General features: G+C 37.4%; 1 protein-coding gene and 1 long non-coding RNA gene across 5 annotated transcripts in view; both read right to left on the reverse strand.

Annotated features, from left to right (window-relative positions):
• Positions 1 to 22120, reverse strand: part of VPS8 (VPS8 subunit of CORVET complex) — a 252839-nt gene that overhangs the window by 136654 nt on the left and 94065 nt on the right. For all 4 annotated transcript variants that reach the window (XR_010409242.1, XM_054504291.2, XM_054504292.2 and 1 more), the window contains exons 23-27: positions 20485 to 20574; positions 17459 to 17510; positions 4638 to 4680; positions 3137 to 3209; positions 2725 to 2844 (exon numbers count right to left, since the gene is read on the reverse strand). Coding sequence is in view for 3 of the 4 variants with exons in the window: in XM_054504291.2 (XP_054360266.1) it covers positions 2725 to 2844; positions 3137 to 3209; positions 4638 to 4680; positions 17459 to 17510; positions 20485 to 20574 (378 nt within the window). In the remaining variant the exon portion in view is untranslated. The remainder of the gene's footprint in view (positions 1 to 2724; positions 2845 to 3136; positions 3210 to 4637; positions 4681 to 17458; positions 17511 to 20484; positions 20575 to 22120) is intronic.
• LOC135363565 (uncharacterized) lies at positions 6449 to 17447 on the reverse strand. Its single transcript, XR_010409243.1, has 2 exons — positions 16788 to 17447; positions 6449 to 6875 (listed from the first exon to the last, which is right to left on the reverse strand). It is a non-coding gene; the product is annotated as an uncharacterized LOC135363565 (long non-coding RNA).

A 22120-nucleotide genomic window follows, 5' to 3' on the forward strand; every position in this document is an offset into this window, starting at 1 on the left:
TGTGTCTCCCTGAAGATGTTTTTTATTAGGATATATTAATTGAATTAGGAAGGTTATATGATCAATCAATCATGGCAAAATAGGTGGTGAATCCAGGATTTCAGATCCTAGGTCTTATCAATTTCACCAGCTCTGGTACTTGGGCTTGCGGCCAACACTTGATACAAGCATGGAAGAAAACCTCCACATGTCTTTCAGGCATTTCAAATTCATTAAGTCCAAAAGAGAATTAATATCTATATCTCCCCCTACCCCTCACCACAACCCTGTCCTACCCTCTCATCTCCTAAGAAACCAGTTTCTCCTCTGATTCTCTACTGAATAAATAAATACTATACATCCAGTTAACCAAGTCAGAAATCTAGGAGTCTTTGATGCTTCCCATGTTTTTTTTTTTTTTTTAAGATTTTATTTATTTATTTGACAGAGAGAGATAGCAAGAGAGGGAACACAAGCAGGGGGAGTGGGAGAGGGAGAAGCAGGCTTCCCGCAGAGCAGGGAGCCCGATGCGGGGCTCGATCCCAGGACTTCCACTTCCAAGCGTCTGAGCCAAAGGCAGACGCTTAACGACTGAGCCACCCAGGCGCCCCAATGCTTCCCATTTGTTTTATCCTTCACATCCAACTGTGCAATAAGCCCTAAGTTTTAGGCCAATTGGCTTCATAAAATATCTTTCAAATCCTTTCATGTCTTATTATCCCTGGTGTCACTGCCCTAATTCAAGTCACCTTTAATCTTCTACCTAGATTATTTTTTAAAGATTTTATTTATTTATTTGAGAGAGAGAGAGAGACAGAGAAGTAGCAGGGGGAGGGTCAGATGGAGAGGGAGAAGCAGACTCCCCACCGAGCAGGGAGCCTGATGTGGGGCTCAATCCAGGGACTCAGGATCATGACCTGAGCCGAAGGCAGACGTTTAACCGACTGAGCCACCCAGGCGCCCCTAGCTTCTACCTAGACTAGTACAAAAATTTGCTAACAGATCTTCTTGCCTCCAAAGCTGTCTTATTTCAACCCATTTTCATACAACAGTCAGAGGAAATTTTTCTAAACTACAAATCATGATATTCCTTTACCTAAAAGGTTTAGTGCCTACCTGCTGCTCTGCTGTAAAGTCCAAACTTCTCACCAGGGATTACAACACTCAGTCTCTACCTACCTCTTCGGGTTTGTTTCTTATAATAGGCTTCCTTACACTTCGAGATGTGGCCATACTGATTTTTTTTTTCCCTCCCAATTCCTTGAGCCTACCTTGCTCGGTCTTGTTTCCAGGCTTTTTTACACACCTTGTTCTTTTACCTAGAATATTTTTCCCTAATCTTAACCTAACCTCTATTTATCCTTTGAGACTCACATGTTCATCATTCCATACAAGAAACCTTCTTTAACCTTCCATTAGATTCCTCTCGTAGGTGTGTGTGGCATCCTGCACTTCTCCAATGGCATGTTCTATGCTGCGCTGTAACTACTGACCCCAAAGTCTACATCTTCTTCCTCCACCAGTGCAGGCTTTATAGCTTGTAAGCCCACGGTGCACCCCCAGGCCGTACAGACCACGATGTGGCACTCAACTATTTGTTAAGCAAATGAGATTGCACTGCAGCCTTACTATCAATCCTCATATCATAATTCAGAAGTCAGCACAATTCCAAATGGTCTCCAGTGCTACCAGAGCCCTTCAAAAAACGAAAATGAGTTTAGAATTCTTTGTTGCTCTCTACCACTCTTTCTGTACCCCTTGCCTCACCATTTTCTGTTTCTCATTTCCTACATGCCAGATAGCAAGTACCCTTAGGTTCTCTAAGGTTTCTTAAACTAACTAGATCGGCCTTCCACTTCTAAGTTTCTTTTCCCTTCTTCCTGTGCAATTAAAATTACCACTTCTGAAGTCAGATATTCAAATAAACCAATTAAAAGTATAATATAATTGGGAATCTTATCCTTCTCACGGGCATTGTTTTTTAATTTAACAGTTTACTATTCAACTTATAAATGTACTATATGCTCATCAGAGAAATCTGCCCCATCTCACAGTTAATCACTAATAATATGTAGGTGTATTTCCTTCTGGTCTTTTTTCTCTAAATACTGTGCATATATAACATCTGCATGTGTCTTTTACATTTGTGAGGCTGCTGCTTCACTAAACACTGTAATATAAACCCTGTCCATGTTATCAAAAGCTTTTTAAAAAACACTATAATACTATTTAATTGGAAAGATATATTATGTGTTATATAATTATTCCCTTGGGGGCATTTTCACGGAGAACCTGGCTCACCCAAATCCATCTTTAATTAAATAGGTATAAGGTTGTTTTTTCAGCAGGAAGCTTCCATGTTCCACTGAAACTCCAGTGACTTCCACTATCATCACCACTACATGTCCTTCAGAGGCTTCTTCCATATTCACTATGTCAACTAATATAATTTGAAACAAAAAAATGTACCACACATCTAATACTGCTTTAACTTTTTGATAAGGATGTGTTAGAAAGAGACAGAGAGACACAGGAGCAGTGGGGGAAGGAGGGAGGGATGAGGGAGGGAAGGAAGGGAGATAAAGAATTAGGAAATAGGGGTGGCACAACAAAATTAAACATTTGGAAATGTTTACTGCTCACTGCTAGGGCATAAAAATTATACCTGCATACACATCCTTCTATTAAAAAAAATTTACCACCCTGGTTCCTCTAAAAATACCTTAAAATCTTATTATCTCTTACCAGTGCCAATACATTTAGAAATTCTCTTGTGTCAAAATGTAGCAGAGTCCGAACATACGGGTAGATTTCTTCCTCCGAGGAAGCTTCTGCTGAATGCAGGCGAATCAGAAATTCAAAAACCTGCAAGTTGAAAGAAAAGTTGATTATTTTCTCTCCTTACAAAGTATATTGCTGAAGCAACGATTCCCAGTTGGACAAAATAAAGGCAGGTTGAATTTAGTTTAAATTGCCACCATGTTATAACTTTTCTAACCTGTCTCAGCTCTAATTCCTGGCTGCAGTGATGGTGTGGAGGCTCTTTCCTACCACCGCAGATAGCTCCTGACTCACTTGTAACCCTCAATTACAGTTCATCTTTCTTGCATTGAACAAGAAGTGCAGATCATAAAAATGCCGTGGAAATAGCACCAACCTGGTTTTTAACCAAGGGAACAAGATCTTCAGGGATGTCACCAAGGGGATAGGCTCGGCCTGCAAGACAACAGCTAGAAGAAAAGAAAGAGAAAGAGTTGGTGACTTGTAATGGGCTGAGAACACATTCTTTCTCAAACCCAAGATATTCATTTGATTTTTAAGCAGGCTCAGCTTTTGTCAGGTCAAGTTCAGACCTGATCAAGATGAGAGGCAGTTCAGAAACTGTGGCCCACAGGGATGGTGGTGAAATAACACACCCTGTGACAGAGTAAGCACTTTCATTTCTTCTTACTCTTCCTGAGAAAAACCCAGGCCACATTAAGTGGACAAGAAGGAATAAGAACAGACTATCGGAAAGTCTCACACTCAGCACCAGAAAAAACCTAATGGCCCTGGTTTTACCGGTGATTTACCGGTGAAAAGCCTAATGTTCTCAGAGACTTTAAACCAGTGGCTCTAAGAACAGTGATTAAAGACAGGGAATGAGCTAGGTTAACAATGTCTGGAAAATGTCCACAATAGGACAAGTCTTCAGGGAGAGGAGAACCTGATGAGAAATTAACTGTACAGTTTTACCTCTGAATCAGACCTCCCTTATAGCTAATGCTTTATGAATTATGCCTTGTGGGCTGAACCATAAAGATGTCTTCTGAATATGTCCTCATTTTGGGTGGGGAAGGGGCACTGATTTTCAACTTTTTTGACCTAGTCATCAATTTTGAATGTTGGATTACAGACAGCACATTCTAAGAAGTTTAAAGTACATATACAGTACTAGGTAGATGCTGCAATGTTCTTCCCCAAAAAATCAATGTAACAAGTATGAAATAGGTCTCAAAGTTAACATTGACACTAGATAGGGGCTAAAATAATGCTCTGGCAGGTTCTGTCACCTTCCTGCCTGCTAGCCTGGCAGCCAGTTAGCTATCTAAGTTCTATTAGGACACAATTCTGAGCCTACCTAGTCTGTTGGAAAGAACCCCGTTCGAGGAGTAAGGAGATAAACATTTCACAGCTTAACCTCTGTCACTAACTTTTTCATGATCTAAACACATCTCTTGTCCTTTTATATAAAATAGAGACAACACATATTCCACAGAGTTGTCAGTAGTAAAAGTAAAATACTCTACCACCAGGCTTTCTCAACCTCAGTGTTATTCATATTTTGAGAGAGATAATTCTTTGTTGTGTGGACTACCCTGTGCACTGCAGGATGCTCAGCAACATCTCTGGCCACCACCCACTAGATGACAGCAGCATCTCTCCCCCAGCCCTGATTGTGACAAACAAAAATGACTCTAGACATTGCCAAACATCGGGGGGTGGGGGGTTCACCAACGGGGGACAAAATCACCTATGGTTGAGAACCACACTGTACATGCAAACACTGAAACATGAAAAGCACTATACATATAGGAAATGACAGTACCTCTAAGAATACAGAGGGGAAATTACAGAAGGAGCATACACACAGATAAATTTTTTTTTTAATCTCTTACCTAATATATACAAGAAGTTTGTTGCCCATAACAACTTGCTCATCTAAAATAGAAAAAGTATCTTCAGCAATTCTCTCTCAAACCTTTTAGAAATATAATCTTTATGTGGAAACAAAAAATGAAACTTGGCAATTAAGGTATCTTCCTAAATAATACATGATTTGGGATAAGACCACTTTCATTCTTGTTTTTAGAATTTCCATTAGATTCTTTTCACAGATACAAAATCAATGAGTCAAACAAGGGTACAGTAGAAGGCATACATCTGAGGGTAGAGACCCATGCATTGTTGGCTTAACCAATAGCTTGGGACCAGGGGAAGGTGTAGAACAGGCAATGAGTGGATGAGTTAAAGATCATGACCAATTAAGTAATATTAAGGCAAAACTGTAATGTCTTCTCATCTGTAACATGGACTCTTACTACCTATTGTGCTCTAGGGCTGAGAAGGCCACTGTTCACAAATGTTTAAAATAAGAGACATAGATTAGTTTTAGGCCAAAGGGTCAAGGGCAACAGAGAACAGAGCAGAAGACTCAAGAGTGGATAAAGTGATTAATAATTCTTATGGTGTGCAGATTATAAGAATTTGTGATTGGTAATAATGATGATAAGCTGAAGTTTTTATTTTTGATATACAAATAGTGGACATAATGCAAGCAAGTGTACATCTCTTAATCAGTCATCCTTTCTAAATACTCCAAATCTATGTTGTTCTAAGTCCAAATAAACTTGAATTGCTCGAAATTATATGAATAATCATACAATCTCCTCCACTATCAACATCTGCTCTAGAGTGGTACATTTCTTATCATCAATGAATCTACAGTGACACATCATCACATGACGTCTACAGTTTACATTAGGGTTTACTCTTAATGTTGTGCATTCAATGGGTTTTGGCAAATGCATGCTGATGTACAAACACCATTACAGTACTATACAGAACAGTTTCACTTCTCTAAAGTCCTCTGTGCTCAGCCTACTCATCCCTATCAACCCTTAGCATACAGTATAAGTAGGTTTAGTTTTGTTAGAAACTGCCAAACCATCTTCCACAGTGGCTGTACCATTATGCATTCTCACCAGCAATAAATGAGAGTTCCTGTTGCTCCACATCATTGCCAAAATTTGGTGTTGTCAGTGTTACAGATTTTGGCCATCCCAACAGGCGTGCAGTGGTATCTCGTTGCTTTAATTTTTAATGTCCTAATGATGTTGAATAGCTCTTCATATGCTTACTTGACCTCTGTGTATCTTCTTTGGTGAGATGGCTATTCAGATCTTTTGTCCATTTTTAAATCCAGTTGCTCATTTTCTTATTGCTAAGTTTCAAGAGTTCTTTGTATACTTTGGGTAATTTTTTTTTTTTAAGATTTTTATTTATTTGACAGAGAGAGAGAGAGACAGTGAGAGAGGGAACACAAGCAGGGGGAGTTGGAGAGGGAGAAGCAGGCTTCCCGCTGAGCAGGGAGCCCGATGCGGGGCTCGATCCCAAGACCCTGGGATCATGACCTAGGCTGAAGGCAGACGCTTAACGACTGAGCCACCCAGGCACCCCAGGTAACAGTCTTCTACAAATATTTTCTCCCAATCTGTGGATTATTTTCTTTCTCTTGATATTGTCATTTGTAGAGCACAAGTTTTTAATTTTAACAAAGTCCAGCTTATTATTTCTTTGATGGATGGTATCTTTTCACTGAATGATACTGTATCTAAAAATTCATCACCATAACCACAGCCAATTATCTCCTATGCTATATTCTAGATGTTCTCCTAGCTTTGCATTCTACAATTAGGTCTAAAATCCATTTTGGACTCATTTTTGTAAAGGGTGTAAATTCTGTGTCTCAATTTTTTTTTTTAAATGTGGATGTCCAGTTGTCCCAGCACTATTTGTTGGAAAGACTATCTTTGTCCAATGTATTGTCTTTGCTTCTTTGTCAAAGTTCAGACTATATTTATGAGTCTATTTTGGGACTCTCTATTCTGTTCTACTCACCTGTTTTTCTTTTTCTTTCTTTCTTTTTTTTTTTTTTTTTTTGCTGATACCACACTGTCTCAATTATTGTAGTTACACAAAGTCTTGGGTAGTGTCAGTTTGCCAGCTTTGTTCTTCTCTCTCAATACTGACTTTGCTCTTCTGGATCTTTTGTCTCTCCATATAAATTTTAGAATCAGTTTACCAATATCCAAAAAATAACTTACCTGGGATTTTGATTGGGATTACATCTGAATCTGTACATAAAGTTGAGGAAAAAAATGACATCTTGACAATACTGGGAGTTCCACTCCATGAACATAGAATATCCATCTATTTAGTTCTTTGATATCTTTCATCAGTTTTGTAGTCTTCATATAGATTTTATACATATTTTGTTGTATTTATACATATGTAATTCATTTTTTATAGTGCTAATATAAATGGTAATGTTTATAATTTCAAATTCCACTTGTTTATTCCAAGTATGTACTAAAGCAACTGCCTTTCGTATATTAATTAACCTTACATCCTGCAACCTTGCTACAATTGCTTATTAGTTCCATGGGTTTTTTTGTCAAGTCTTTCACATTTTCTACATAAATGATGTCACCTATGAACAGTTTTATTTTTTCCTTCCCAAACTATATAACCTTCTATTCCTTTTCTTGTCTTTTTGCATTAGGTAGGACTTCTAGTATGATGTTAAAAGCAGCAATGAGAAGGGGACATCCTTGCCTTGACCCTGATTTTGCAGTAAAGCTTCAAATTTCTCACTATTAAGTATGATGTTAGCTGTAGTGTTTTTTTATAGATGTTCTTTATCAAGTTGAGAAAGTTTTCCTCAATTACGGACAGTTTTTTTTTTCATGAATGGATGTTGGATTTTGTCAAATGCTTTTTCTGCATCTGTTGACATGATCAGGAGATTTTTCTTCTCTTCCTTACTGATGGAATGGAATAATTAATTTTCAAACGCTGAAGCAGCCGTGTATACCTGGGATAAGTCTTATTTGGTTGTAGTGAATAATTCTTTTTATACATTCTTGAATTCAATTTGCTAATATTTTATTGAGTATTTCTACGTCTATGCTCATGAGAGATACTTGTCTGAAGTTTTCTTTTGCTATAACATCTTTGTCTGATTTTGCTATTAGGGCATTAGGTTAATGCTGGCCTCACAGATTGAGTCAGAAGTATTCCCTTAGCTCTTTTAGAAGAGACTGTAAAGAATTGGTGTAACTTCTTCCTTACATGTTTGGTAGAATTTACCAGTGAAAGCTATCTGGGCCTGGCACTTTTGTTCAAGAAGGTTATTAATTATTGACTCAATTTCCATAATAGATGTAGGCTTATACAGATTATCAATTTCTTCTTGTATCCTTCAAAGAATTAGTCTATTTCGTAAGGGTTATCAAATTTGTGGACATGTGTTTATAATATTCCTTTCTTATCCTTTTAATATCCATGGGATCTGTACTGATGTCTTCGCTTTCATTTCTAACACTAGTAATTTGTGTCTTTTCTCTTTGTTGATATGGCTAGAGGCTAATCAATCTTATTGATCTTTTCAAAGAAATAGCTTTTCAAAAAAGTCAACAATTTTCTCTAATGACTTCCTGTTTTTAATTTCATGGATATCTGCTCCAATGTTTATTATTTCTTTTCTTTGCTCGCTTTGGACTTAATTTGCTCTTCTTTTTCTAAATTCCTAAAGTAGAAGCCTTAGGGCGCCTGGGTGGCTCAGATGGTTAAGCGTCTGCCTTCGGCTCAGGTCATGATCCCAGGGTCCTGGGATCGAGTCCCACATCAGGCTCCCTGCTCCTTGGGAGCCTGCTTCTCCCTCTGCCTCTCTCTCTCTCTCTCTCTGTCTCTCATGAATAAATAAATAAAATCTTTAAAAAAAATAAAAAATAAAAAATAAAGTAGAAGCCTTAGAGTATTGATTTTAAATCTTTCTTTTTTTTCTAATATATGCATTCAATGTTATAAATTTCCCTCAGAGCACTGCTTTTGCTGCATCTCACATATTACAAGTATTTTCACTTAATTAAAAATATTAAATTTCTTGAGATTTCTCCTTTGTCTCGTGTTACTTAGAAGTGTATTGCTTAATCTCTATGTATATTTTGAATTTTCCAGCTTTCTTTCAACCTTATGTCTATGTTAATTCTACTGTGCTCTAAGAGCAGGTGTTGTATGATTTCTACTCTTTTAAATTTCTTAAAGTTTTATGGCTCTGAATGTGGTCTCTCTTATTAGTAAATGTTTCACATGATCTTGAAGAGAATGTGTAATCTTGTATGGTTGGATGAAATAGCCTACAGATGTTAATAATACCCAGTTGAATGAAGGTGCTGCTGAGTTCACCTATGTCCTTACTAATTTTCTGCCTGCTGGATCTGTACATTTCTGATATGGGGTGTTAAAATCTCCAACTGTAATAGTGGATTTATCTATTTCTCCTCACTATTCTATCAGTTTTTGCCTCATGTATTTTGGCACTGTTGTTAGGTGCATGCACATTAAGAATTGTTATGTCTTCTTAAAGTATTAATCCCTTAATCATTATATAATGCCCCTCATTATCCCTGATAAGTTTATTTGTTCTGAAGTTGGCTCTGTCTGAAATTAATATAGTTACTCCTGCTTTCCTTTAATTAGTGTTATTGTGGATATCTTTCTCTGTTTATTTAATGTGTCCTTATATTTATATTTAAAATGGGTTTCTTATACACAACTTTTAGTTGAGTCTTGTTTTTTTGACCCATTCTAATATTCTCTTTTAATTGGTATATTTAGACTATGGACATTTTAAATGATTACTGATATATGTGGATATCTACCATGTTGTTACTGTTTTCTATTTCTTGTCCATATTCTTTATTCATATTTTTGTCTTCAATACTTTTTCTGCCTTTTGCAGTTTTAACTGAACATTTTATATAATTCTATTTTTCCCTTTTCCTAGTATATCAATTATGCATCCTTTTTTTAGTTGTTGCTCTCCAGTCTGCAACATAAATTTACTACCAATCCAGATCGACTTCCAAATAACACTATACTGCTTTCACAGGTAGTATAACTATCTTATACCAATGAAATACTCTTAATTCCTCCCTCCTGTACCTTGTGTCCTTGCAGTCCTTCATTTCATTTATACATAAACATACACACATAAGTATATGTACACACATAATCAAATCCATTGTTGCTATTATAATCTTGAACTATTATCTGATAGATCAAAAAAAAAAAAAAAGAAAAGAAAAACAGAGGTTTTTTTGAGCCAAACTGTTTGAATCTTGTTGCTTGGTGGTGTGGTCTGTATTTGCTGTGTTTAGAAGGAAGCAGGAGAGTGTGTTCATGACCTCAGCTGGCTGAAGGGCACAGCACGACCCTCCAATTATACCCCAGGATTGCAGCTCACACCTCAATGCCACAACATCCCTTGGCTTCATGCCCAGGGGATGCCATTTGCAGAGGCTCATGACAGAGCAGCTTGTCAAAGTCGGGGCGCATTCCAAGAAAACCAGAGGGCATGTTTCTGGAAATTGCTGTTGGAGCTAAGCTCTTGGTTTCTCTGTGGGGGTGTGTTCTGGGGGCACACTCATTCCTCTAGATATTGGCTGACATGCCATTATCTTTAAAAAGACTGAGCACCCCTGAGGAAGCCCCCTTTTTCCAGTAAAAAGTTTAGGGTTCTCTGTAGTGGCTGGTTGGAGGGGGACGAGGTTGGGCTTTCTCTAGTCCTCATAGTTTCCCTGTTTGTCAATCAAATTTCCTCCTGATGAAGATCATTTCCCCTACAAAGCCCAGGTCTCTGCAGACTGACTTAGCAAGGGGCACTAACAGCCATCCATGTCTGTACCCCCACCCAAAGTCCAGTGTTTTTTGCAAAGAGATAAAACTCCACCCCTGTACCCCCCATGTCGAGAGAACATCAGGGCAGGGGAAGAACCAAGTCCATTTCCTGTCCTTGTCTCCTCTGTGAACTGAGTTTCAGAAATTTTTTCTATATGCAACACAAAACTTCCAGATCCATAAAACACCCCAAGGATGAGGGGATAAAGTCGGTTGTTTTGTTTTGTGTTTGTTTTTTCTGGAAACTGCACTTCAAATTTTCCTAGGCCATAGAAGCCCAGAAGGACATGTGTTCTCATTTGCCTGCCTGATTTCATGGTGGTGTAACTTTTATGTTATTTTCTTGGTGTTGGAACTGCTCTCCTTTATAGTCCTGTTCAAGTTAAACTCACGTAAACTCTCTGGCTGGGAGCAGCACCTATGTTGCTGCTGCATAAGATTCTATTTGGATGCCAGTCCACAGGGCTGATGAAATCACCTGCTGTGTATCAATAATCATTAGTGACAATGATGGCATGAAAAGCTGCAATACGTATATAGTACATTTTACAATTCTTTGGGAAAAAAAGAATAAGAAAAATAAACATTTCTGTTTTACCTTCACTTATTAATTCTCTGATGCTCTTTCTTGGATCTGAGTTTCTTACCTATATTATTTTCTTTCTCTCTAAGGAACTTCTTTTAACATTTCTTATAAGACAGGTCTATTGGCAACAAATTCTCTCCATTTGGTTTGTCTCAGAAAGTCTATTTCTCTTTCACTGTTGAAGGATAATTTTACAGGGTACAAAATTCTATGTTGATGGGGTTTTTTCTCTCAACACTTTAAATATTTGTTCCCAACACTTTAAATATTTACTCCATTCTCTTCTTTCTTGCATGGTTTCTAAGAAGTCACATGTAATTCTCATTTTTGCTCCTTTACAAGTAAGGTTCTTTTTTCCTCTGGCCTCTTTCAGAATCTTTATCTTTTCTGCAGTGTAAATATGATATGCATAGGTGTGGTGTGGGGGTTTTTTGTTTGTTTGTTTTGCTGATGTTCAGCCTGCTTACTGTTCTCCTAGCTTCTTGGGTCTGTGGTTTGGTGTCTGACATTAATTTGGGGAAATCCTCAGTTATTATTACTTCAAATACTGCTTCTGCTCCTTTCTTCCTTTTCCCTCTGATATTCCCATTATGTGTATGTTACACCTTTTGTAGTTGTCCCACAGTTCCCACAGAACACTTGGATGTTCTGTTCTGTTCTGTTTTCAGTGTTTTTCTCGTGGCTTTTCAGTTTTTGAACTTTCTGTTGTTATGTCCTCAAGCTCAGAGGTTCTTTCCTCAGCTATGTTCAGTCTATTAATGAGCCCCTCAAAGGTATTCTTTATTTCTGTGAGCTTTATGACATTTTAATGTTACCTAGTCCTATCCCCCTTCCCCAGTTTTACCATAGCTCTAGGTTATAGTGGCCACCTGAAGGAATAAAATGGGTTTGGAGCTCCCCCAAAGCCTCAACCTCAGAGAACTATAAATATGTGACGTATTTGGCAGCTCACTTAGAAGCTCCATTCTCAAGGCTTGTCTTTTTTTTGTCCTGACTGAGCTTACTCAATGCAAACAGCACTATCCACATCCCCCTGCCCCCACCCAGGACATCTGTCAAAAACAGTCCAACTTAACTTTACAGGTGCCAGAGGTGGTACTACCAGAATGAACCAATAAACTCAACAAAAAACTTAAAAGGAAAAACTGGAGAATGGGAGTCTGCAGGGGGCTTTAAAAAGTTCCAACATATTTCCAGAATTCTAGAAGGACATACAGGGTTGTACACATATCCAGGAAAGACCTGGTAAAGTCCTAATCTACTCATGGCAGACTTTGAGGCTCTGCACAAGCAGGAAGTAAAGGTTAAGGCAGAATTATAAGCTACCTGCTGAAGCATTGAAAGTGCTAAAATAAAATGAAGCAAACTGATAAAGACATAAACAATTCAACAGTAATACTTGGAGACTTCACAAATCCACTTTTAATAATGGATAGAACAATTAGCAGAAGATGAACAGTAAACAGAAATCTTAAAACTATAAGCCAACTAGACCCAACAGACATCTACAGAACATTCCACTCAACAACAAAACATATTCAACACATTATTTTCGAGTGCATATGGAACATTCTCCACAACAGACCCTATGTTAGGCTATAAAATAAGTCTTGGGGCTCCTGGGTGGCTTAGTTAAGCATGTGACTCTTGATTTCAGCTCAGATCATGATCTCAGGGTTGTGAAATCAAGCCCCATGTCCAGCTCTGTTCTCAGCATGGAGTCTGCTTGAGATTCTCTCTCTCCCTCTGCCCCTCCCCCGGCTCTCTCTTTCTCTCTCAAAATAAAAAATATTAAATAAGTCTCAGTAAATTTAAAAAGACAGAAATCATACAAAGTATGTTCTCTGGCCACAATGTAATAAAATCAGAAATCAGTATGAGGAGGAAAAGTGAGAAAACAACAGATACGTTGAAATTAAATAACATACTTCTAAAAAACCAGTATCACAAGGAAAATTAGCAATTACTTTGAGATGAATTAAAATAAAGACACAAAATACCAAAATTTATGGGATACAGCTAATGCATTACTTAGAAGAATATTTGTAGGTATAAATACCTTTTTTTAAAAAGAAAAAAGATTTCAAATAACCTAAAATTCCACTTCAAAAGGCTAAAAAAAAAGGGGGGGGGTGAATCAAACCCAATTAGTAAGATGAAGGACGTAAACATTAAAGATTAAAGCTGAAATAAATGAAAGATGAAAGGAAAATAAAGAATATCAATGAAATCAAAATTGATTCTCTGAAAAGGCCAACAAAACTGACAAACCTTTAGCTAGACAGACCAAGAAACAAGACTCAAGTTACTCAAATCAGAAATAAAAGATATCAGTACTGACCTTATAAAAATAAAAGGAATACAAGATCATACCATAAGCACTATATGCCAACAAATTAGGTAACACAGATGAAATGGACAAATTCCTAGAAATACCAAAACTGACTCAAAATGAAACAGATAATCTGAACAAACTATAACAAGCAAAGAGACTGAACTTAAAAACTTCCAACTAAGAATATCTCAGGCTCACATGGCTTCACTAATTCCACCAAATTCCAAACTTGTTTTTTAAGATTTATTTATTTATTTTAGAGAGAGAGAGTGCACATGTGAGTGTGGGGGAGAGGGGCAGAGGGAGAGAGAAACCCAAGCCGACTCCACACTGAACAAGGAGCCCAATCCGGGGCTCAATCCCACGACCCAGAGATCATGACCTGAACTGAAACCAAGAGTCAGAGGCTTAACCAACTGTGCCACCAAGGTGCCCCTTTTTAAAAGATTTATTTTTGGAGAGAGAGGCAGAGACAGAGAGAGCGGGACAGAGAAAGGGAGAGAAAGGGAGAGAAAGGGAGAGAAAGGGAGGGTGGGTGAGAGAGAGAGAGAGAGAGTGCATGAGTGGGGGAACGGGCTGAGAGGAGAGAGAGAATCTCCAGCAGACCCCATTGAGCATGGAGCCCAACCCAGGGCTCAATCCCATAACCCTGAGATCATGACCTGAGCCAAAACCAAGAGTCAGAAACTCAACTGAATAAGCCACCCAGGCACCCCTGAATTCTACCAAACATTTAAAAAAGAATACCAATCCTTCATAAACTCTTCCAAAGATCAGAAGACAGAGCACTTCCCGACTCATCCCATAATGCAAGTATACCAAGTATCAACTATACTCGATACTAGGACCAGAAAAAGACATGAAAAGAATATAAAACTAAAGGATATCCTTTACAGACATAAAAATCCTCAAAAAAACAAAAAACCCCCAAAAAACTAGCAAACTGAATCCAACAGAACCTATAAAAGATGTGTACATCATGACCAAGGGGTATTTATCCCAACAATGTAACACTGGCTTAACGTATAAAAATCAATGAAATCTTACAGACCATATAAAATAAAGGACAAAACCCACAAGATTATCTTAATAGATGCAGAAAAAGGCATTTGATAAAATCCAATTCTTTCATATTAAAAGCACTCAACAAACTAGGAAAAGAAGGAAATTTCTTCAAACTGATAAGGTCATTTATGAAAAACCCACAGTTTACATCATATTTAATAATGAAAGACTGAATGCTTTCCCCCTTAGATCAGGAAAAAGATAAAGATGTCTACTCTTGCCACTTCATTCAACAGTGTATTGGAGGTTCTAACCAGGCCAATTAGAGGGAAAAAAAAAAAGAAATAGAAGGCATTCAGATTAGAAAGGAAAAAGTAAAACTATCTGTATTTACAGATAACATGATCTTACATATGCAGAAAATTCTACAGAATCCATTTAAAAAATTAGAATGAATTCAGCAAGAATGCAGGATATAAGATCAATATACAAAAATCAATTTCATTTCTATAAACTCACAAAGAATATTCCAAAAATGAAATTAAAATACCAATTCCATTTATAATAGCATCAAAATAAGTAAAATAGGAATAGATTCAACAAAAGAAGTATATGATTTACACACTGACAAACTGCAAAACATCGTTGAGAGAAATTAAACAAGACCTAAATAAATGGGAAGATATCCTATGTTCATGGATTGAAAGACTTAATGATGTTAAGACAGCAATAATCCCCAAATTGATCTATAGATTCAAAGCATCCTTATTAAAATCCCAGCCGCCTTTTTGCAGAAATTGGGAAACCAAACTGACTTTAAAAGACCAAAATAAATGGAGAAACAGATCACATTCACAGAATGCTCAACAGTGTTAAGATGGCAATCTCCCCCAAGTTAATTTATAGGGTCAAGTGCAATCTCAAATAAATTTCTTTTTTTTTTTTTTTTAAGATTTTATTTATTTATTTGACAGAGAGAGACATAGCGAGAGAGGGAACACAAGCAGGGGGAGGGGGAGAGGGAGAAGCAGACTCCCCGTCGAGCAGGGAGCCCGATGTGGGACTCGATCCCGGGACTCCGGGATCATGACCTGAGCCGAAGGCAGTCGCTTAACCGACTGAGCCACCCAGGCGCCCTCAAATAAATTTCTAATATGTTTTTTAAAAGAAAGCAGTGAGTTGACTTCAGTAGTTATATGTAAAGACAAAGGACCTAGACTAGTCACAATAATTTTGAGAAAGAAAAAGTTGGAAGATTTAAGTACCTGATCTCAAGACTTACTATAAAGCTATAATAGTCAAGACAGTATAATCCTGGCCTAAGTACAGACATATAGATCAAGGGAACAGAAAGAGCACAGAAAGAGACCCATACTTATATGCTCAATTGATTTTTGACAAAAATATATTTCTGCCAATTTTTTTTTAAACAAAAAAGGTGTCAATGGAAACAAGATATCTTTTCAAAAAGTGGTAAAGAAACTGATAGCTTTATGAGAAAAAAAAATCCTTGAACTTTACCTTGCATTCCATAGGAAAATTAACTCAAAATGGATTACAGACCTAAATATAAGTGCTGAAACTATTAAATTTATAGAAAAAAACACAGGAGAAAATCTTTATGACACTGAATTGGACAAAGACTTCTTAAAACACCAAAAGTCTAAAACTACAAAAGAAAAAATGAATAAAATGAACTTAATGAAGATTCAAAACTGTTGTTCTATGAAAAACATGTTTAAGAAAGCGAAAAGCTAAGCAACAGACTGGAAGAAAATTCTGCAAAATGTATCTTGAAAAAGGGCTCATATTCAGACCAAATAAAGAACTCACAGGCTCTGGTGGGGATTCATTCACTTGGAACTTTTACAACCCACTAATACGAAGTCCAGGAATACCTCCTCTCTAATCCCAAAAAAGTGCTAAAGAGTTAATTGATTAAAAATACAGACACACGTGTGTGTGTGTGTGTGTGTGTGTGTGTGTTCGTTCGTGTGTATGTGAATGGGCAAGAGCTCATGAGAAGATGTTCAACATCACTAACCACTATGGAAATAAATATTAAAATCACAACGAGATACCATCATACACCCACTAGAATGGCTAAAATTTTTCAAAGATTTATAGACTGCCAGTACCAAGTGTTTGCTAGGACATGGAACAACTGGAAGTCTCATATTGCTGACAGAAATGCAAAATGTTAGTCATTCTGAAAAACCAAGTAGCACTACCTTGGAAAGTAAAACATGTATTTACCATATAATCTTCTCCATTCCACTCTTAGGTACTTGCCCAAGAAAAATAAACACATATACCCACACAAAAACGTATTCACAGCTTAGGGTCAGTGATGTGGGATAAAGGCAATATAAAGGATACTGTGGTAATAAAATGGTGTGGTATCCTGACTTTATCCATGTGAATATCCAGTTGTGATACTGTGCTTTAGTTTTGCAAGATGTTATCACTGGGGGAAACTGGGTAAAGAGTATACATGATCTCTTGTGTCATTTCTTAGAATTGCATTAGACTATAATTTCCTCCTAAGTTTAATTAGAAATAAAACTTGTTCACAAATGTTGTAGCAACATTACTTAGCTCCAAATTGGAAGTCAAATGTCCATCATCTGGTGAATAAACAATTGACAGTATATTCAATCTGTGAAATACCACTCAGAAGTAAAAGGGAACAAATATTAATACATGCAACAACCTGGATGTATCTCAAAAACATTATGCTAAGTGAAAGAAATAAAGCACCAAAGATTTACCTACTGTATGAGTCCATTTACAAGACAAGTAGTGTCAGAAAGTAGACAGTGACTGCCTGGAGGTTTGCCTGGGTGGAAAAGCCTGAGTATAAAGGGGCAGAGGCTAACTTTAGTATGAAGGAACTTCAGCTCCTTCTATAGTTTGATTATGGTGGTGGTAATATGATTATATACGATTATCAAAATTCATACTGTACACATAAAATTGGTCAATTTTATGAAATTTAAATATCTTAAACTATGAAGAGAAGGAAAAAATCAAGACTTAGAAAATTATACCTGTTAGCGTCCTTCCTGCATTCAGAGGAGGAGCAATGACTCTGAAAAGTTTCTGCATTGAAATTAAAAAGAAAACAATCACCATCATTTTTAAAAAAGAGTATTTTCAAAAACATAATCAAGAATCTTATGCTATTAATCACCTTTCCCTGACTGAATTAGGTATTTGCTATTGAGATTAAATATAAAACTTTTAATGTGGCCGTGAACTATTATCGAAGGATCACTGGGAGACAATTGTCATATTCCTCACTCAAAGAAACCATTTAATAAATACCAGTTAGATGAAGGTCTTTGTTGAGATTGTAATTTCTGATATAAAATATCCTTAGGTTATTCAAAATGCTTTATTTAAAAACAATAGTAAGAGAATGAAGGGATTAATAGCCTACCAAAATGGTAATGAAGCTTACTTTAAAATGAAAACATCTGAACAACAGCAGACACAAAAGGAAACATCTAAATTTAAGCATAGCCTGTGAAAACACAGTAGGATTGATGACAAAACTACACTGGCCTTCCTCAGAGGGAGTTACCTGTGTGGGAAAGAACAGACCCTTAGCACTGGGAAATGTAAATTAAACTGTTCATTAGCATCCAAAAGCCCAAAAAACCAATCCATATTTTCTTTCCCAGGGAAACCCTAAGTCTCTCCCTCCCGCTACCCAACATTTTGCTAAACCGGTATATAAACCTTTAGTTCTGTTCTAATCAGTAAAGTACCCTTTACTAAGTGCTCCTAGTTCTTGTGTGAATAAACCTTATCTTTTCTGCTGTTAATCGGTCTTTTGCCAGTTAATTCGCAGCCCTTCCCCTACCCCTGGGACCTAAATTGCGAGAGGAAAAGTCTTTACTCTCAACTCAAGGCACTACTTTTACCTCAGAAGGAGCCAAAGGTAGAACTAAGGAAAGATTTCATCAGAAAACTGTGGTAGTCATCTCAGATGTGATGACCACTGTCATTCTAGAAAACCTAGAAAATTTCAAGAGGCAGGACACCTTTTAATTTAGACCTCTTTAAGTACAAAAATAACTAAACATGGACAAGTGATTTCCTTGTGGGCAGAAAATTATAAAAAAGGAATCACAGCGTGCCCCTAACCTCCCATTGCTAGCTAACCTCTCCAAATGACTACTTAATACCAAGCTCTTTCAGAAAACCATTAAACTTGAAAACTTCTCTTAACACAAAACAAGTCAACCTTAATAGGCCAGCAGTCCATCTGAGGTGTATAGGTATAAATGCAAACCAGACTTTGAGGAATGAAACACACAAAACTAAAACTTAAAAAGCCCTAAAACAAAAACCCTGCAATCATTTTTATCACCACAGAATGTATTGAATCAGGATCTGTTTCTAAAGATTACTTTGAGAAAAACTAGAAATTGTAGAGGCAGATTTTAGGCAAAGGGCTGAGCAATGGAAATCTGATCAAGGTAAAAGGGCCCAGAGCTACTACTGAGCTGACTGCAAACAGTCTCATTAAGTGACCCACCTCGAAACAGCCACAGGCCCTAACTGACCAATTACAACAAGGCACAGTTTCTAATAGAGATTACCAAAAAAAGAGAAAACTCCAAACATCCCCATACTCCCTCACTCCACCCTATAACTGTGGCCCCTCACCACTGTCTTGTTGAAGTCTCTCCTCTGCCCACTACTCCCTTGCAGTGTATTCAATAAACTTTTATCTTTTTTGTTCTGTCTTAGGTGAAGTCTTTCACTGTGGGCACCACAGGCCCCCATCCAAGCAGAGCACCCCACATTTGGTGGATGCCCCCACAGGATCAGGAGACCCCCATAACTGGGATGTCTCACATATGATGGCCCATATGGGGACCTCTGTCCGCCCAGGGCTCTCCCCAGATTCTCTGGGAATTTCTCGGGACTTTCCCTCAGTGGGCCATCCGATGGGGGCATCTTACAGAAACTGCATTAATTCTTCCTAATTGTGGTTTAGTAGTGAGATAGAAAACATTTTTTGTGTGCAGGGAGATCCTGGATCTCATTGAGGACACGGCTGACAACTCTTACCAGGGAAGTACTGGGGAAGCAGCTGAGAGGTGTTAAATGTAAAGACTACTTAACTAGACACACAATCAGCGTCAAAACCAGGGGAAGAGGGCTGTGGCACTCATTCTGGAAATTGACCAAGAGAAGAGGGGTGCAACCAAAACTGGAGGAGTTTTGAATTAGAGTGATACTCACCTACCAAGTTAAGTGTGTTTAATGAAGCCTGAAATATCAAAAGATAACTGCTGGCTTAGTAATACTGAAGATAGTTTTGGATGGCCATTAAATGTGAAAAAAAAAAAAGTTGCTTGGATGCTTTCTGCAGATGCCTGGCTCTTGTGAGCCAGGTAATTAGTCATTGTAATAAAACAATGGGCTGGCAGGGTACTACATATATCCACAATCCATTATCTATATTCTGTCCTCAATTTAAGGCAAATAACAAGATGGATATGGCATTTGGTTCTTTTTAAAATAAGCCCAAATGCTTTTTAGCGATAAGGAGAGTAAATTATAATGCATGCTGTAAACGCTGAACTGGGAAAAGCAACAAATCAGCAATTAACAAATAATGATCTTTCACTGTTATCAGGACCCTCCCCCAGCACAATGTATCTACAAAGAGTATTTCTCAACAGTATATTTGCTACACACAATAAGTATATAAAATAAATTTCTTATACCTTTTGGAAAATGTACTATAACATCAAAAATCTTAGGGAGGAGAAAAAACAAAACTTAAAGTCTAACAGGCAAGCATTATCTTTAATTGTATCTATTTGTTCCCTGGGATTTAAATACCTACTTATGCAGATAAAAAAGAAAGCAATGGCAGAAGGTGTGAAATTAAAGGCTACCTAAATTCCCAAGCTAAAATGGGTATAAGTCTAATAATAAATCTACAAGGAATTAAGCGACTGGATGAAAACAAACTATTCAAAGCAAATGGATAATAGGAAAAAGCTCTTAACAGACAATATTAAATATGTGTCCAAGTTGGGAAGTATCTTACCTCCATTGGACTTATAAATTCATTCATGCCTCTGTTGTAGACATAGATCATAGCATCATACAGACGATTTTCCCAACACATGAGAACTACCTGTAAAAAGGAAGAGTCGCTTATTCCATACAATTGGGTCTCACCAATTATCTTCCTTAGAGCTTTAACAGTGGAGAAAATCTTGAATACTCTTCCCTAATTTTTCTTAGTCCTTCTCTGAAAAAAACTGAAGTACAGGTGACTCTTGAACAATGTGGAGGTTAGGGATGCTGACACCTCCCTATCCCTCTGCATAGTCAAAACTCCATATATAACTTTTTGACTCCCCCAAAACTCAACTACTAATAGCCTACAGTCACCGGGCAGTCTTACTGATAACAGTCAAGCAACACTTAATTTCATACATTATATGTATTATATTCTGTATTCTTACTATAAAGTAGGACAGAGAAAAGAAAATGTTATTAAGAAAATTATATGGAAGAGGAAATACATTTACACTACTGTGCTGTATTTATTGAAAGAAGTCCACATATAAACAGACCTGTGTAGTTCAGAATCATGTTGTTCAAGGGTCAACAGTACTCAAACACAATGCCAGGGTAAGAGTTGTTGGAGGTTCAATACTACTTTTAATTGTACAATAGCTACTTTTAAACATCCCCAATGTCTACTTTTTTCTCTATCTACCCCTTTTCCATATTCATTTTACCCTTGGTCAACAGCTCTACAAATTATTTAACTGAACATCTATAGTCAGGGCCACTGCTAGGATCAAACAAACCCAGACGTAGTCTCTACCCTTACAGAACTACTGTTCATCTTGGACACTAACCAAAAGAAGGGAGGGGCACAAAACAGTGTGAGCTAAAACTAGGGGAGATACTCAATTACACATTTAATTCATTTACAAATGTGATTTGTTACAAAGGAACCTGATTTGGTGTATAGAGTATTCAGGTCACCCCTGAGGAAGCAATATTTAAGCGAGGGCCTGAAGAATGCATGCATATGAGCCAAAAGCAGAGATGGAATTTAAGGACTATGCAGGCTGAAGCAATAAAGATGAAGTCTCAAGGCAGCAAGAAGCTTGAAGTGTTTAAAGATGGAGAGAAATTAATTTCAGAAAATATTTAGAAGAGGAACAGCGATGACTTACAGTGTACTCTATATTCTGTTCCTATGAGGGATATGTTATACAGAGTGACAAGGGAAGAGGGCTGAAGTAGAAGAGGAGAGGGTGGTAAAGGAGAGTAAGGAGCAGCCAGAGAATTAAGAGGAAAAACAGAAGTGAAGTGTCATGGAAGAGTCTTCGTAGACTAAGGCATGTTCTGGGCCCTTTTCCCTTCTCTCACTGCCCTCTCTCAGCCAGTGCTGTGATCATACATCTCTGTACTGATGAGTAACACATTTACCTCCCCTCTGACTCATATATCCAACCACTTACTTGATCTCTTCACCTGAATGTCTATCTCAAAATAAAATGGCAAAACAGAACTCCTCATTTTGTCTCTCAAACTTAGACCTACCCAGTCTTCCAATCTTCTTAGAGGAATCACTATCCACCTTTATCTCAAGCCAAAAAACTAAGTGTCATCCTTAAACTCTTTCTTTCCCACACTTCTACACCCTTGCATCCAATTCA

The sequence above is a fragment of the Mirounga angustirostris genome, unplaced genomic scaffold (assembly GCF_029215605.1).
Source record: "Mirounga angustirostris isolate CCGP_5_RB_7025 unplaced genomic scaffold, mMirAng1.0.hap1 SCAF_1, whole genome shotgun sequence".
Taxonomy (NCBI): Eukaryota; Metazoa; Chordata; class Mammalia; order Carnivora; family Phocidae; genus Mirounga; species Mirounga angustirostris.